General features: G+C 36.8%; 2 protein-coding genes across 2 annotated transcripts; one reads left to right on the plus strand and one right to left on the minus strand.

Annotated features, from left to right (window-relative positions):
• The first annotated feature begins 859 nt into the window (after positions 1-859).
• On the plus strand, positions 860-9,032 carry LOC107589525 (transmembrane protein 150A-like). Its single transcript, XM_016277989.1, has 7 exons — positions 860-1,063; positions 2,169-2,216; positions 2,296-2,367; positions 2,455-2,522; positions 2,672-2,802; positions 5,475-5,652; positions 7,217-9,032. Exons 1-7 carry the CDS (start codon positions 999-1,001, stop codon positions 7,402-7,404), a joined length of 750 nt encoding a protein of 249 aa, XP_016133475.1. The 5' UTR covers positions 860-998; the 3' UTR covers positions 7,405-9,032.
• Positions 9,033-10,635: 1,603 nt separating this feature from the next.
• On the minus strand, positions 10,636-15,927 carry LOC107589564 (eukaryotic translation initiation factor 4E-like). The gene is made up of 6 exons (XM_016278054.1): positions 15,756-15,927; positions 14,498-14,610; positions 13,167-13,262; positions 12,973-13,036; positions 12,492-12,679; positions 10,636-10,876 (listed from the first exon to the last, which is right to left on the minus strand). Exons 1-6 carry the CDS (start codon positions 15,822-15,824, stop codon positions 10,762-10,764), a joined length of 645 nt encoding a protein of 214 aa, XP_016133540.1. The 5' UTR covers positions 15,825-15,927; the 3' UTR covers positions 10,636-10,761.
• Positions 15,928-18,109: the final 2,182 nt, after the last annotated feature.

The following is an 18,109-nucleotide window of genomic DNA, read 5'->3' on the forward strand; positions in this document are numbered from 1 at the left end:
CTAATTTCTCTTTTGCATAACACAAAAGGAGATGTTAGAGAGATATTAGACCGAATGAGTTCCGGGATTCACCTCATGTAGGCCTATGGAGAAAACCCCAGATGCAATGTATGTCAGTCGCTCACATTCTGCCTTACATTTCCTTTTGTGTTCATAAAAGTCCTGTATACATTTTAGACTATGGCTTTTTGTGACAAATGCATATGCAGGATGTGTCTCAAATGAGATTCTAAAATGCATTCAATATTAAGTTGTTGAACTGCGAGACTACATTTATATAATGTAATTATATAATTCATGAAGCATGTTAACCTTTTGTATTAGGCTACGTTACATTGCAACACTTTCTAAATGTTATTTTAAAGTAGGCAGGTGTTTTAGATGCTACTCTTGGGTCTTTTCAGAGACCTGCAAAAGGGCCAATCAAAGGACTGATGAGGCCTTTACAGCAGTATGATTTATTTACTGATATCAATCAAATTATTGTAATATGTGCATGTTGTTCACAGTCCCGTTTCATTCAAAGTATATTTGTCTAATGCTTAAAAACTGAGAAGGATCATTGTCGTGACTCGGTGACACTTAGATGTTCTGATTTGGCCTGAAAAGGCTGAGAACCACTGCTCTAAACTAACATGCTCTCAGGACAACTATGAGTAAGACCATAAGTAAACAATGGGACAAGACTGAGTTGACTCAACCTAAGTTGCCTTGTGGCTGTTATATTTTCTTGTCTTAAAGAAGGTGATTACCATAGAGGAGTGGCTGGATGTGGTGGCATGTCTCAAAGCTTCCTTTGCGTATTTAAGTAAGAATGTAGCTCATCTGGTAGAAGAGACAGTAAACCGGTAAGGTCAGCAGAAAAGATGCTAAAGGACGTGTTGACGTGTTTTTGAGGGGCTAACATGTCAGTCAATTTTTCAAGACCTCCGTGGAAGGATCACTTCTGAGATTATCAGCACTTTACTTTATTCTTGAACCAACTCTCTCGAAGAAACATGGCTGTTTGGGTTATCTTACCAATTGTTCTGTGTGCCGTCTCATTCATCGGGTGTTGGACAGTGTGAGTTGACAAGATTCTTTGCCATGTCTCTCAATTTAAGTTACATATTACAAATTTATGGTTCTCAAAGTCAACTAAAACTCTGATAGAAATGTTTGTCGCTGTCTTTTATTACTATTCAAATTTGTGCATCACTATTATTACTTCTTATACAGTATCTCTTCACCATTGCTGAGAATACTAGATAGATAGATAGGCATAGTTTTAATGATAATTTACAATGTTTCAGTCATAATTTATTAATATCTACATTATGACATTGATGCTGACGTGTAAATGAGTGTTGCATAACCAGCTTAACAACAAAGCAAAAACAAGAAACAAGTAATTTCAGTGCTGATGTCAAAAGCGTCAAGGCACATACTGTAAACGCAGTAACCAAATTCAGGATCAGAAAAACTCAAAGACAAGTCAAGGCTGGTCTTTTCTGTTATCTGGAAGGGGATCTAAGACAAATAGTCACATACATTGTTAAACGCTCATCAATTTCTGAGTCATGCTCTATAAACAGGTTCCGGGTTACTTATTAAACAATCCTGATGCATCTCTACTGAACACTGACTGAACAGAATGAGTACAGAAACAACAAAACATGCTACTACCACAGCAAAACATTTCTACTATTTTGGGTCTGATTTAAGTTTTTTTTTCATGTGGTCTTGGCAAAAAGTAATATAACCTGGCCCTACATTTTGAAAAAAAAAATCAGCTGATTTTCAAACAAAGGCCTGGTATTACCTAATGTGATTATGCGGAGTTAAAATATCAATAAAAACCTTCCGTCATGTACAGTTTTTCTTCTTCTCACAAAATAAGAATGAAGATTTTTTCATATATACTGTATGTATCAGCTTCAATGCACTTATCAAAATAACAAAAGCAGTCAAATGTCAAATATTTAGGTTCTGAAATGCACATCATATTTTGTGAGAAAGTGTAAAGTGCTAGAGCACTATTTTGGAATCAGCACTGCAAATTTAGTAAGTATCAAGTATTGGATTTCATTCAGCAAATATGATGCAGACCAGTGTAATATATGCCACTGTAAACGACTAAAAGTGTCTTTTTTAAAATTATGTTGTAAAGGGTTCTCTTGTCTTTACAGATACGGACTTGCATTAAGTTTCAACCATGTCTGCTCACTTAATAACTGGTAAAGTAATGAGTCCAACCAGCATTGCTTAATGTTTTCATTCTGTTATGCATGTTTCATTATAACGTTGTTTTAACAGGGAATACAGAAACTCATGTCACCCAAATGAAACCGGGATTTGCTGCACCCTGGATAATGTGCCCACCGTAAGGTCTGTATAACACATTAACCCCTGAAACACCTGTTATTTTCCACTTCATTATCCAAAGGAATGACTTATTTTCTGCTTATTTTGCAGCACAAGTGGAACAAACTTTCCAGAAAACTCCCTTTTCACAGCAACAATCAATGCTGGTTCATTTTTGTGTGAGCATATATGACTTTCATATTATTGTGCACATCTGTGTCTTGACAAATGCATTTAGTTAAATTACATTTTTATCACTCATGGTAGTGAATTGTATTGTGGTTTGCAGAGAAAATCTGTGTAATACATTTTATCTTTATCCCCACAGTTCTGATTTTTTGCGTTTTCCATCATGCACACATCCTGGACAGGAACAGTGTTCATTCTCTTCTCAGTAAGATTGCAATGATTTTAGGCTGTGTGGTGTCTGTGGGTGCATTCATGTCAGGAAACTGCAATGTAAGTACAGATGAGATGATATAATTTACTAATTTCACTTGTTGCTTATGAATAGTATAAGTGCTGACAAATCACTACAAACATTCTTAAAGGAACAGTTCACCCAGAAATGTAAATTTGCTGAAATTTTACTCACACCCAGGCCATTCAAGATAAAGATGAGTTTGTTTCTTCATCAGAACAGATTTGGAGAAATTTAGCAGTACATCACTTGCTCACCAGTGGATCCTCTGCAGTGAATGGGTGCCGTCAGAACGAGAGTCCAAACAGCTGATAAAAACATCATAATAATTCACACGACTCCAGTCCATCAGTTATTGTTTTGTGAAGCAAAAAGCTGCATGTTTGTAAGAAACAAATCCATCAACTTCAAACCTTCTAGCTTCTAAAATACTAGAGTCTTCTCTCCATAATACTGGATAATACTCATCTGAATCAGAAGAGAAACATGCACAGATCAGCACCGTTTACAAGTGAAAACAATCCAAAACAGTTCTAAATAAACATGTTGGTTGATTTTGATGTAAGAGGACAACAGTGGATGAACTTTTTCACTTGAGGAAGTGTTATTTTGGATTATGGAATCTAATTTTGGCCAGAAATGACTGTTTAAAGTTAAAACACCTTAATAATGGATTTGTTTAATACAAACACACACTTCACTTCACAGGATGTTAATTGACTGGATTATTGATTGATTGTATTGATGGTTTTATAAGCTGTCATTCTGACGGCACCCATTCACTGCAGAGGATCCATTGGTGAGAAAGTGATGTAATGCTAAATTTCTTCAAATCCGTTCCAATGAACAAACAAACTGATCTATTTCTTAAGTGGCTGAAGGGTGAGTACACTTTTTTTTTAGCAATTTTTCATATTTGGGTGAACGATTACTTTATTGAAGGGATCTCAGGTGACATGGCCTTAAAGGGATAGTTCACCCAAAAATGGAAATTACCCCATGATTTACTCACCCTCAAGCCATCCTAGGTGTATATGACTTTCTTCTTTCAGACGAATACAATCTGAGTTATATTAAATAATGCCCAGGCTAATCCATGCTTTCATCCATGGGAGTGGATGGTAGCCCAAAAATCTGAAGTCCAAAAAATTGCACCCATCCATTATAAAAGAAGTCCACACGGCTCCGGGGGGTTAATTAAGGCCTTCTGAAGTGACGCGATGCATTTGTATAAGAAAAATATCCATATTTACAACTTTATAAATCTTAATCTCTAGCTTCCGCTAACTGACGGACTCGTACGCACGTTCACGAGAGAGTCATATACACCTAGGATGGCTTGAGGGTGAGTAAATCATGGGGTAATTTAAATTTTTGGGTGAACTATCCCTTTAACAAAACAGTCTAGCATTTTCCTTACTTTCAGTGAGCTCACTCCGAAAAAACAGACAAAAATAAAGGTCCTTAAAGGGATAGTTCACCCAAAAATGAAAATTCTGTCATTAATTACTCACCCTCATGTCGTTCCAAACCCGTAGGACGTTCGTTCATCTTCAGAACACAAATTAAGATATTTTTGATGAAATATGAGAGCTCTCAGACCCTGCATAGACAGCAATCATCTTCTGCCATTTTAGAGTATCACAACACATACGCACACTTTCCCCTAAGCATAAACAACGCTGATTACTCAGGTTACGTTAATGCGTGCTTTCTCCTCCGAACATAAACAACGCTGATTACGTCGATTACGTTCTTGGGTACTCTCCAAAATGGCGGAAGACGTAACTCGGGGAAGAAGAATTGTTAAATAAATTGTTATTTTTGTTTTCTTTGCGCTCAAAAAGTATTCTCGTAGCTTCGCAAAACTGAAGATGTCACATGGACTGTTTTACCAATGTCCTTGCTACGTTTCTGTCTGGGAACATTACAGTTGTGTTGCTGTCTATGCAGGGTGTGAGAGCTCTCACATTTCATCAAAAATATCTTAATTCGTGCTCCGAAGATGAACGAAGGTCTTACGGGTTTGGAACAACACGAGGGAGAGTAATTAATGACAGAATTTTCATTTTGGGGTGAACTAACCCTTTAACTATGTATTTTATAAGATAACAGGTTGTATGACAACATTCATGTGAAGTCAATAATAGGTGGAGCCATAAAACAAACTCTTTGCATGCTTGGTAGACTGTTTCTTGTAGGCATACTTTGTGTAAATATGACGAACATGGATGATCTTATGCACATTTAGCTTTAATGACAACATTATTTGATAAACTTTTCAAACTGATCAACTTTCTTTTTTTTTTTTTACGTTACAATATATTTAATTATATTTTTATTATACCGCCACATCACAAACTTGTAATTCCATAGTCATGTTTCCTTTTCTAAAACAGAATTAACGGACACATTCTCTTTTACTTTCTGTTCTGACATTTATAGCTCCATGAAGAACATTTAACATTCTTGGAAACTTTCCGGATTCTTTACAGTGACAAACATTCTTTAGATTTTTTAAATGTTTTTCACATTCATTAAAAAATGGCTCTTTTAAGAACTGTCCACTGAAAGGTTATTTGGGGAACCCAAAATGTTTCTTCTATGGCATCACTGTGAAACTCACCTTTTGGAATCTTTGCTTTTAAGAATGTGTTGTGAAATAACCAAATAGATATGAATAGATATTGTTTCCTGTGTTTCCTTGCAGCCAGCAGAGCTGGTGTTACTGCATTACCTGGGTGCTGCTGTGAGCTTTTTGTTTGTGTGTCTGTACATGACCATCCTGACGTCCCTCACTAGTAAATGTATGCTGACGGGATGTGAACAGGTTCTCTATCCACTACGCATTATCTCCTCATTTATCCAGATTTCTGCCACCATTCTCTGTATCCTTTTATGTTCAAAATATTTTGCTTTATGCATGGTAATGCTATTTTTTTTATTAATTATGGTTCAGTATGTCTATGCTTAGAAAAATCCTAAGTTAAGCAAGAGGTGAAAAGTAAGAGTATCTACAGGTGTCTTTTCAGATATACACCGGCCCTGACAAGTATTTGGACACTTAAGAAACACTTTAAAATGTATGTCATTGCATTATACAGTATATCAAAACATCAAACCAAGCGGCAATTATTTTATAGAAATAAAGCAGCGACTCATTTAGGAAAACATTATATAAAATAGGTTTCAAAAGTTCAAAAAAGTACATTACCATTCAAAAATCTGGGGTTGGTAAGATTTTTTCAATGTTTTTAAAAGAAGTTGCCATATCATGGTGACATATCATGAAAATCTGACTTTTTCAGGTTTTTCTTTTCCAAGTGCTATAATCAGGTCCAAGGAAGGAAACGTGAAAAAGTTTAATCCAGTCACTTTGTTTTGGTAAGCCTTTTTCTGCAAGTGTCTGAAAAAACGAGCGCGTCTGATTTTGCTCCCCTAGTGACGTTGCAAAGGGATCTCATTATAATATTACCGCCCCTTAATCTGTAAATTTCCACCTACAGTCTATGGTTTCCACCACTGATCTATAATAGAGAATATATAGATCAGTGGTTTCCACCCACGGCGCAGTCATTTTGATTTCACAAGCGACAAGTTACGGTGTAGCAGCTCTAATGCTAATGTTCTGTCTTTGGCTGCACAGAACACTATTTAGAGTCCCAGCCTCAGAGGAGACAGAGAGCAGTGCATTTATTGATTTATTTAATGAATATTGCTGCTGCCACACAGATCTAAAATAAACATGCGATTTATTTCCCAGCTGTTTACCTTCACTGACATAACCGACTGTTTTTGTAACTCATGTGTGTTTTTAACGTAAACTTGTGTGTGAATGAGAACTTAGTTTAGTACTCACATGCTGTGACAGCCGCTTTCTGTCCGTGTGCTTCGGATGCGTGCACTCAGAAAACCATATAGCTGAAGTTTAAACTCATATGGTTTAAAATGCATGATCTTAGCGCGATTAACATGATAATATGAACCAAAACAGATGTTTTTTAGCAGGTACGAGCTGTAATGGCTGCAGCTCTATTCTGGAAAAGGGGGCGGGGAGCAGCAGCTCATTTGCATTTAAAAAGACAGACATGAAAAACAGCATGTTTCTGCTTCCACTCAAAGGCATTTTCAAAATGATATAATAAATGATCTGTGGGGTATTTTGAGCTGAAACTTCACAGACACATTCTGGGGACACCAGAGTCTTATATTACATATTGTAAAAAGGGGCATAATACGTCTCCTTTAAAGTCTTAAAAATAGAGTAGAAACTAATAGCAAAAATTATTACAAATAAGTATTTTATTTTAATAACATTCTTCAAAATACCTTCTATGTTCCACAGTCATACAGGTTTGGAACTACGTGAGTCAATGATGAACTATCTGTTTGACATGATTAAAAAGCTATTGAAATCTCAGATGTTTTTCTCCATAACTCTTCTTTCATCAGATGGCATCTTCTTCATCCAGGAGGATTACTTCTACAAGCACATCTCTGCTGTGTTTGAATGGTTTCTGTGTGTCAATCTGGAGCTCTATGAACTCAGCTACTCTGTGGAGTTCTACTTTTTCTCCTCATCAATGCTTTCAGTGCTTTTAGCAAAGAAAGAAGAAGAGAAACCTCTCATTTTGTCTTAATGTGGAAAATCCTTCAGAACTCTATAGGTTTTTCCATTATGGGTTCATAATGCAAGACATTTTAAATGTAACCTCATTCAAACAGAAGATCTACTCAGGAGACATGTGGAGGGATTGCACATACTTTTGAAGTTGCCATATAATGTACATACTTCCTCTGAGATTGCAAGCACTGGATTTACTCTGGAGCAGGATACTCTGATTTTTCTCAGAGTGGAGCAACAGGCACTTTGAACTTCTTAGTTTCTTCCTAAGCATCTTTACTTACAAAAATACCGTACAAATGCAATATTTGACCTCAGATGACTTCCTGTGAGCAAGAGTAACTCGGTTGGGTGCATGCTGCTTAGATGATTGTTCAGTTTACCTCACACTTTTAATCTAATCACTCAGTCCCTTGATAATGTGGAAAATCAACTGCTGGCAGGAAATGTGTATTTGTCAGAAATTAAAGTGTCACAAGGTCTATGTAGAAAAAGGTAAGAATAACACATTGGCAGTCACAGGCTTATCTCAAATTCAATTATTTTCCATTATATTATATTGTTGTGTCAGAACTTCAATTCAGAGACTCTAGGGTGAAATTAGGAGGACCATAGCTAAGTGGTCCAGCAATAAAGAGCCAGTGTATTTATTCTCTGAATCAAAGTTTGTTGCTATTTATAGTTGTACATATAAGTACTCAGCATTATGAGTTTTGGATGTTGAGATGCACTTATGACAAGCCTACAAACAGACCTTACAGGGTACGTTTGCATGAATCAGCATGCGTTAATTAATTTGACTGCTGAAATTCAGTTGTGTTTAATGTTGTAATGCTGCTGCTGCTGCTTAAAAGAATCTAGAGATAAACCTCCCGTTGACAAATACCTATAATATAATTGTGGTTTCACAACATAATGGCCAGCTGGATCTTACCACACACACACATTAAAGTCAGAAGCACTGTACAATAATTCAATGGAAGGACTAGCACTTGAAACACCTGTTTTGTTTCTGACACACCCATTGTGTTTAACTAAGAAAACCACTCTTGTATGCAGTAATTCACTTGGGCAGGCGAAGCTCCAACTCTATCGTTGTTTTTCTGTTAACACTTTATTTAACAGGTCAGGTTCAATGGGGTAATCATCTAAAACATAGTTCCCTTATTGCCATTTTTATTATTAAATAATGTAGTCTGCAACTATGTATTGGCCATGAATTCTCAAAATTGTTTTCACAATCAAATAATATGATATACATTAACTTACGGTCTACTTTATGGTAACTACAATCTCAAATACTGTATGACTTAGAATTACAAAGAAACTTCCAGAGCAGGGAGGGGAGATACAGGACAGCTCCTTCTAACTTCAACTTTCAAAGTCAAGGTGGAGGAGTGAATTTGTTTGGAAAGGTTATGCACACACACTGCTGTAAGACAAAGACACCGTTGCAGCTGAGGACTTTGCACCTGTGCTAAAGAATGAAGTAGTGTTGAATGAGTTCTGAAAGAAATGAGTCCTAAAACCTGTTAGCATTTTTGCACTTAAACTTCTGTTGTCCCAAAGTCTAGGGTGTGTGGTAAACACAAGCTCAAGGTATTTTCACTTTATATTTTACGACATAAAATATATCAGAAAAACACAATTTGTGATTTTGTGCGTGCGTGTGTGTGTGTGTTTTGTAGGGGGTTGCTAAAAAGAGGCTAAATAAGACAAAAGGCGTTGTCAGGGATATTAAACGTCATCACTCTGAACAGAAAAATTCATCTCATTAGTTGGCTTTCACAGTCGTTGCATTTATAATAGTGCTCCTGTAAACTACTCTAACTTATATATATATATATCTATATAAAGACTGAAAGAGCTGTCTGAAGCTTAGTGATAATCATCTTAATGTTGTGCAACCAGGGTGTAGTTTGTTTATAGCATAATGTCAGCTTTTTACTCCTGGTGATTGTATTTAGGCTTTGGAATTGATAAAAGCTGTTTATTTGTGAAGATTACCTTGATAATCAAAACGTATTTTTAGTAAATAAATTATTTTTTATTAATTTAAGGTTTGTAAACTTTTATTGGCCTCAGAGTTTATTTTCTGCAATAATCCAAAAGCCAATGGCTTTTTAATCAAGAAAACCTGGGTGACGCAAACTTATGGTTTTGCCTACAAAAACACATCGTACCTGCAGAACCCTATTAGTGGTGTCTCGTCAAGTGCCTGTACAAAAACTTATTTGTGCAGATGACAACACATAATACAATTGTTTACATTTCAGATAGGTTTGAGTCAAGAGAATAAAGATTCAGGAAAAAAAAATTCAAATGTTAATGCAAAGCACATAACCTTTACTTTGAAATAAGGTAATATACATCCTGGAATCACAGATAATAAAGATACATCATGAGCAAAATAAATTCACAATGAACATCCTCTCTTCTTTCTCTGATCCAAAGAGTGGGGCAAACTAGAAAAAGTCTACAGTATTAATGAGGGGGAAAGGTGGTAGCAAACCTAAAAGCATGTATGTCCAGGTATTCACTGAATACACTGGGGGGGAGAAAAAAAGTAGTTCAAACAAACAAAAAGAAAAAGGAGAAACAGCAATAAGCAGTCCACATTGCTAAGAATTTCAAAAGATAACTGCAAGAAAACGGGAGCTTGATTTTCATGGTGTCCCTCTCACTACATAGTTCAATTATAATGCATATCATAAATAGATGAAGGGGAGAAACACAACTGTTAGATAGGTCTACAAGCAGGATGCCACAATTCCAGCATAGCTGAAACAATAAATGACCACTCCTCCAAATTCCAAACTTGGAGCGAGACCGAAAGTAATCCTTTACAAACCTTTAAGATAAGTCAGTCTGCAATCACTTCTCATGCCAAACACCTCCAAACAAAGCATGTTAAACCAGTTTGGGCCCTTAAAATGTCCATGTGGATTAAGTTGTGGGTTTATTTGTTCGTCTGATGGTGAGAAACACTTCATGACGTGACGCGTGAGAGACAAAGGTTAAAGCAAAGAACGGCACGTCTCTTATCTAAGCCTTAGAACCTATTCAGCTAGGTAAGTCTCGATTAGTCTTTAAACTCTCCCAAATGACTAAAATGATATCAGTAACATCTAGCTCATCTCGTATAGCTTTAGCTGATGCGGTCCTCTCTCAGGTCTAAACAAGCAGACGTCCCCTGATCCACACAGCAACGGTGCTGATCATTTCAGGCTGGAGAGCACTACGTTTACATATTTGACTTATTTTTTTCTTTTCTTAAAAAGGAAGGACACTACAGTAGCAGACAACTCAAAAGTATTAATGTGATGCAAATTTGAAATTTTATAAACCTACAATGAGCTGAAATTAGTTTTCTTCAAACTGAGTACATGTTCTTTGTTGTAGAGCCACTTTTGCTAGAGGTGTCGTCATGTGACTGGTATCCGATGAGGGTTTTGATTGGGATACTCAAACGCTCTTTGTACTGTTGCCTAAAGGGGAAGAACAGATTTCACTGTCACAATGAAGGCATCAGTACAGAAACTGCTAGATATCAGCATATTTACATCAAACATCAGCTGAACACACATCTCAGGTTGGAATTGATTTTTTCTTTTGAAAGAAATTGACACTTTTTATTCAAAAATGATGCATTAAATTGATCAAACATGACAGTAAAGATATTTATAATTAGGGATGCTCATTTCGGTTATTTTTCCTAACCAACGCACGTTAACCATTAACCGACAAGATTATTTTAAATTAGAATTTAATTAAAAGCACAAACAACAGAACATGAGGATTCACATAGCCATCATATCACGCACCTGCAGCGCTTCTGCCAGCGGAATACATAATAAAGCTAGGCTATATATATATACACACATATATATATATATATATAACGAATAAATAGGCCTATTCGAGAAATATATTTTTACTTAATAAATTAAGAAAATAAAAGAAAAACTGTGCAGCAAGTAGCCTAGTATGCAGAGTTTCGGTTCATTTTTGTGCGATTCACATAGCCATCATATCACGCACCTGCAGCGCTTTTGCCAGCGGAATACATAATAAAGCTAGGCTATATATATATACACATATATATATATAACGAATAAATAGGCCTATTCGAGAAATATATTTTTACTTAATAAATTAAGAAAATAAAAGAAAAACTGTGCAGCAAGTAGCCTAGTATGCAGAGTTTCGGTTCATTTTTGTGCTGTGTGAAAGGAAACAGACGGCAGAAAGCGGCATCCTATTTTTCTTTAGCCTTATTTTACAAAAGCACAAAGATTTGTTTTTATTGTGAATGTACACAAATAAAGGCAAACCTTTTACAATTCCGATTATCTTTATGACTAAAAGGAGTAGTTGTTTCCACTGTTAGAAGGAAAGAATTCAAGTGATTGCGCCGGCGCCGCATTCGCGCACACTGTTAAGCTTTGCTACCTTGACAATGCATTATCATAATAAGACAGTCAGTCAAACATATGAAAAAAACACACTGCTCAGTTTAAATATGTAGTCAAATCTGTGCCATTAAGTGTTATCACCGTACCGCCGTGATGTTATGAAAAACATTTAGTTTTACGTGGATATTGGAACGCGAGTGAAGTAGGCTACATATAATATTTTGCCATTCAAATACATCGCGAATACGGAAACATTTGATTTTGTGTCGAATGAGAGACCCAACGTTGGTTTCAGTTTCGTTTTGGCCTAAATGAGTTCCTTTTGGCTTGTTGTTTATATTGCTATAGCTTCTTATATTTTTCATTCTTGTTCTTTTCTAAATACTGTTAATTGAAAGGCTTTGTTGTGGAGTGAGAGGAACTAAAATAGCCTAGCTATGTTTACAGTATTTATTATAATGTTTGTAAACACTTATTCTAAATTGTACTAATATTTCACAATATTACTGTTTTTACGATTAAATAATTGCAGCCTTGGGGAGCATGTTCTTTCAAAATGTCACAATATTGTATCCCAATTTTTGAACAGTAGTTATTTCTATTGTTTGACCAAGTGGAAACATTTAATCCGTTTAAATTTTTCAACATGTTGTGTCCTAGTGTGAACTATACAAAGTAAGCCACATACCCTATAGTCATGATAGCGTCCCTGTTTTGGCAGTTGCCCGTCCAGATGGATATTTTATCCCCCTTTGGCCTGACATTGACCACAGCTCCACACACGTCTTCACTGGCCTCATCGAAGGACTCTCCGATTAAACACAACAGCTGCAAACAACACGGACAGTCAGTATGAAGTTGACATCGCAAACTGAGCTGTCCACTAATCCATATGAAAACATGAGCAAAAAAAAAAAAAAAAAAACTAAACTCCCACTCACTCCATCCAGGGACACAAAATAATCGGGACATCAGTGTTTTTTTCATTTTTACTAACGGCTAACATTCATCTCTTTATCAGCATGCAGATAATTAAACCAGCAGTGGCATGGCCAGAGTGATGCCCACAGAAATTCAGAAATGCACCTGCTTTGCAATAACACGTTTGGTTAATAATCAACCACACATTTCAGGCAGGCCATACACACACACACACTTCCTCATCTTACCTTAAATAAACAGTAGTCACAGCCAAATCCAAGCTTACTGGGCTGCTGTATGTGATTGTATAATCTGAGGAGTGAAAGGAAATGGTGCCAAGTCAAATCCATCATGATTTGCCACTCAGGAGTTTCAAGCTTTGCTATAAGGAAAAAGGGGACAATAATGTGACTTCAACATATGAAAAGGAAAAAACACTTACGCCCAGAAATCTTCCACTGTGTCAAACTTGGAGATGAGACGCAGATTTTCTGTCCAACTTTTGCTCTTGTCATTTTTGAAATACCAGAGAGCCCATCTACAGGGACGCAAATAAGGACAGTGAGCACAGGTCTCTTTGGGTCACTCATTTAATATTCATGCAGAAGCTCTCAAAGAGAGGACTCATGCTGTCCTGTTAACCAATGGAAAAACCATGACTGCACTACAAAAATTAAGAAATATTACAGGTTACAGTATAAATGGATCATGTGACACTAAGTTCTTCTGCTGCTGAAGCTCAAGTTGTCCTTTAGATCATCTTGAATCGTGTTGGAGAACATGATCATTAGTTTTCACACAAACTTGTGGAGTTCATGCAGCTTCAGCGCTGCTGTCACTCAAGCCAATACTAAGTCACTCAAATTCATCTTTCTTTTTCAACTAAACTTTTCAATCAAATGGTTCTACTGATAAGAATTTGTAACAGAAAAAAAGTATTTTAAAAAATGCAAACAATGATTAATTGTATTCAGCAAGGACACATTAAATTGATCAAGTGACAGTGAAGGCGTTTATAATGTTACAAAAGATTGCCATTTCAAATAAATGATGTTCTTTTAACCTTTCTATTCACTAAAGAATCCTGTAAAAAGTCTCACAGTTTCCACAAAATATATTAAGCAGCACAAATGTTCAACATTGATAATAATAAGACATGTTTCTTGAGAAGCAAATCAGAATATTAGAATGATTTGTGAAGGATCATGTGACACTGAAGACTGGCGTAATGATGCTGAAAATTCAGCTTTCCATCACAGGAATAAATGACACTTCTAAAAATGACTGCCTTGCAATACAAGCTGAAATGTGAATGTTGCACTCCGTCTTTCGGTAGACTGAGTGACAGCTTTCATAATGAATGAAGGTCCTCGCAGATCTAAATATCACAGGAATAAGCCACGGGCAGTGAAAAGGCAGAAAGGGCTGGAATGAGACAGCTCAACATGTGAGCTCAGCACTTCCTGCAGCATGCTGGCGGACTGCCACCGCGTCGCTCATATGACTTCTGAGCTCAGAACGACACTAAACACTACTGCCACCTAAACTGTGACTCTCTCCACACCATGTCACGCAAGACTAGATTTGTAAGCATCACATAGATATTGGTAAAGAGATCTCCCTTTAATCACAGTAATGTCCACATGGCCCCAGGACCACATAGACTGTGACCCCTAACGCACTAGGACTGCATCAAGTCATCTGTGCTCAGTACAGCATGTGTTACAGATTGGGAACATCAAATAAGATTACACAGAAGTGAAATGAGTTTACCTGTGTTGCAAAGGGTGTTTGATGTACTGTTCAGGACTTGTCACAGCAGCAGCAGCAGTCGTAGGACTATCAGCACGGCCTTCTTCGTTTTCGTTTTCATTTTCAGTTCCTCGCTGCATAAATGCAAAACAGTAAACCAATTTAATTTCCCTGACCTTTTCCCAGTAACTTCAGTGAGGTGTATCTGGCAAAAAGTGGCAGAGCAGAAAAAGAAAAAAACTAGGGATGCACCGATATGAAAATTTTGGCCGATACCGATAACCGATTATTCTTTATTTTTGAAAGCCGATAACCGATATGTTGGCCGATAAATCTATATCCAAATTGTTATATACTTTTTGAGAGCCTGATTACAAAAAAGGTCTCATCAATTTTTCCATGACGGTGGGAAAACTGATAAAGTTCAGGGTCGTTCGGAAATATCCCGAAATATATCTGCATAAGTCGTGATCCTCTCAACCTTAAACGGGCCTACAGCACATTCTGTGCACCTGTAAGTCTGTCTTCTCTGCTAAAGGTGCTCTTGAACAAGCTGACATCTTTCTTTGGATAAATAGCAAAGATACTAAATGGCAACAGCTGTTGCAATAGCTAACTATTGGCCCCTAAACCACGGGACATCTGATCAGACTGACTGGACCTTCAGGCCTGTTACCAAGACAACTAGCTCGATCACAGCCTGTACTTCATACAGTGTAGTAGCCTAAGTTACTGATCACACTACAGAGTCTAATTTCCAGCTCAATTTGGAGTCATACACCCTCTACTGTCGGCTTCGCTATAAGCTTCTCCAAACACATGCTCACTTATTTCTGCGATCAATGACTTTCGTGCTATTTACGGAATCGAACTACACGGTAACGCAGTCGCGCGCACTGAAACCACACATTTCGTTGAAATCATGAATTATGAGCGGTATTAAGCAGCCACGACTGAGCGCGCTAGCCGATCAGCGTTAGCCACGAGCACACGTGTCCAGATGTCTGGAGAGCTGGCCTCATCACGTCGAGACGAGAGAAAAACCGTCACCATTCACGCGCAAAGCGTGACGGTATCATTCCGCCGATCCGAAGTGAGCCGTGAACGGGTGAGAGGACCGATGAATTGTCGTTGTCCGGACCCTCCCTGTCTCTGAAGTCACCAGCAGCAGTGGCGCCCCGAACCCCCCACTCAACGCCTGAAGGACACCTCCGACTTTCAACAGTGCTGCTCACGGGTTAAACACGTCCAGCAGACAACACGACAGACGCCGCTTTACCATTTCTGGTCGCTGGGAAGCCCTAAATGAAAGAAGCCCGCTCCCTCTTACCGGCTCCGAAGTCGCCATCTTGCCTCTGTGAAAATTCTTCTGACCGTTGGACGCTGCTGCGTCACGCACGCGCTCGAGAATCTACGGAAGCTGGCAGGGCTTAGCGGGACGCGCGAGACAGAAACGCTATTTTGAAACACACATTTAAAATCAAAAGAATCTTATTATGTAATTGTATGTAGACAAGTGTCAGGATGCAACAATACTAATGTCAGTTTAATAATAAAGCATTGATTAATGAATGATAACGATCAACTAAATAGCCTACAAACAGTAAGGTCTACACAATCTTATTGTAAAGCAAACTAATGCTAATATTTGAATGGTGAAGTATACTTGCTCTAATTTATAATCGCATTACAGTAGGCCTAATGGAAAGCACCACTAATGCCAAGAAAATAATGTCACAATCCAATGAATCTTTATGCAAAATATCATTTGTATTTTGTGTATAATTTGTGGTGAAATGACCTGGATATGATTTTGTATGACTCATCCATGTACTGTAGCATTTACATCTGCTTTACATCATGGTACATATCCAAATTAGCTGGTAGTAACATGGTACATTTTGGTAGTTTGCTAGTTTAGCTAACAACATATTCAAATAACTAACTAAACCTCCTAATAAAACAGCCCATAAAGTTCGTATTATGTCTCATTAATTTAACATAAATGCTGCTGAAAAATCAGTGGCGTGGGATCCTCACACTTCTGAGTTGTTTTGTTCTGTAGCTCTATCATGTCTGCTTTAGAGCGTGTATTCCCGTGCAGGCTTCAGCCTAAAATCCTCCAATCCTCCTACATACAAGGTTCACTTGCATTCTGCAAGAGATGTGCACACACTAACCTCCCCCACTTGTGTCTGCCTGACTCTCCTGCTGACCCTGTACAACAGAAATCACACAGCTGCTCTTTAGGCAAGGCAAGTTTATTTATAAAGCACATTTCATACACAATGGTAATTCAAAGTGCTTTACATAAAAGAAAATAAAAACAATAATCACAAGGAATTAAAAAACTTTGAAAATGATAAAAAAAATTGATTTAAGAGGTTTCAAATTAATTTAAAACGGTTAAGAATAGAAAATGATTATACAAAAAAAGCAGTGCAATCAGTTCGGACGTTGCACAGTGCTCATTCAATAAGTGCACAGCTAAACAGATGAGTTTTGAGTATTCTTCAAAATGCACTTTCATATGCTAAAAAAATGGATTAGAAGTATATAACTTCTTAACTAACTGTATACCTATAAGTTGACTTGTAGTGTAGTTGCTATAAGTTAAACTATAGTTTTGTTGTTAAAGTTTGCTATTGTTACACTTGAAAGCATACTAAGAACACATGAAAGAATACTTTTATAAACTAAAAGGGTCAACTGACCCCCCAAGAAGTATTGAAATTACATACGTATACAAGTACATGTACAAGTATTAGTGCATTAATATGAGTATACTTACCACATATTTGGAAAATATACTTTACTTAAGTTTACTTATATTAAAATGAATGTTGTAAGGGAAGTTATCAACATCAAAGCTGACGTTTTACTATAAACATGAACATGTACATTTATAAGATAGAATGTAAAACTACTAGCAACATTCTGTATGAAAAAAGTATTTAATAGGCTACTCTATCTAAAAAGTGCTGTAAGTATATCTTGATCAAAATATTAAATATAGGCTAAGTGTACTCACACTGAATTTCAGATCTGCATTCAAGCATACTACTTTTACCAAATCTTTTTAGAATTTGATTTTTCTGCCAGGAAAATCACTCTTTATGATAACATAGTTAGGGAATTGTTATTCCTGAACACATTTGGCAGATATAAGCCAAATACATATTTGATCATGGTCCTTACTAATATTCCAAAATATTTTCGAAAATCTATTCAAAATATCTGATGTTCTTGAAAATACACAATATAAAATATACGTGGGATGGAAATACTTCATCATCTTTTTGTTACACATGATGGTTTTACACAAAAACAACAGTTTCATTGTTCAGCAAAAGTAGATTTAATTGACGAGACAGTAGCGTGAACGTACCCATGCCACTCTGTGACTTCAAGTTCCCCAAAACATAGGTTCACATTGGGTTACTGTTGAGCTTTTCTATCTTTGTCGTAGCTACTAGTTAAAAACACATTTTCAGAGATACGGTGAACAATTTCTCACAACCTATATGAAAAGATGTTGTTTCAAGTGCTGCATTTTGGGTGTACAATGGTTTTGAACACTGACGTACACTTTTTAGCACCTTAAAGATGAAATTAAAAAGACATATCTTAGCC

This window comes from Sinocyclocheilus grahami, unplaced genomic scaffold, assembly GCF_001515645.1.
Source record: "Sinocyclocheilus grahami isolate Dianchi unplaced genomic scaffold, SAMN03320097.WGS_v1.1 scaffold117.1, whole genome shotgun sequence".
NCBI classification, from domain to species: Eukaryota; Metazoa; Chordata; class Actinopteri; order Cypriniformes; family Cyprinidae; genus Sinocyclocheilus; species Sinocyclocheilus grahami.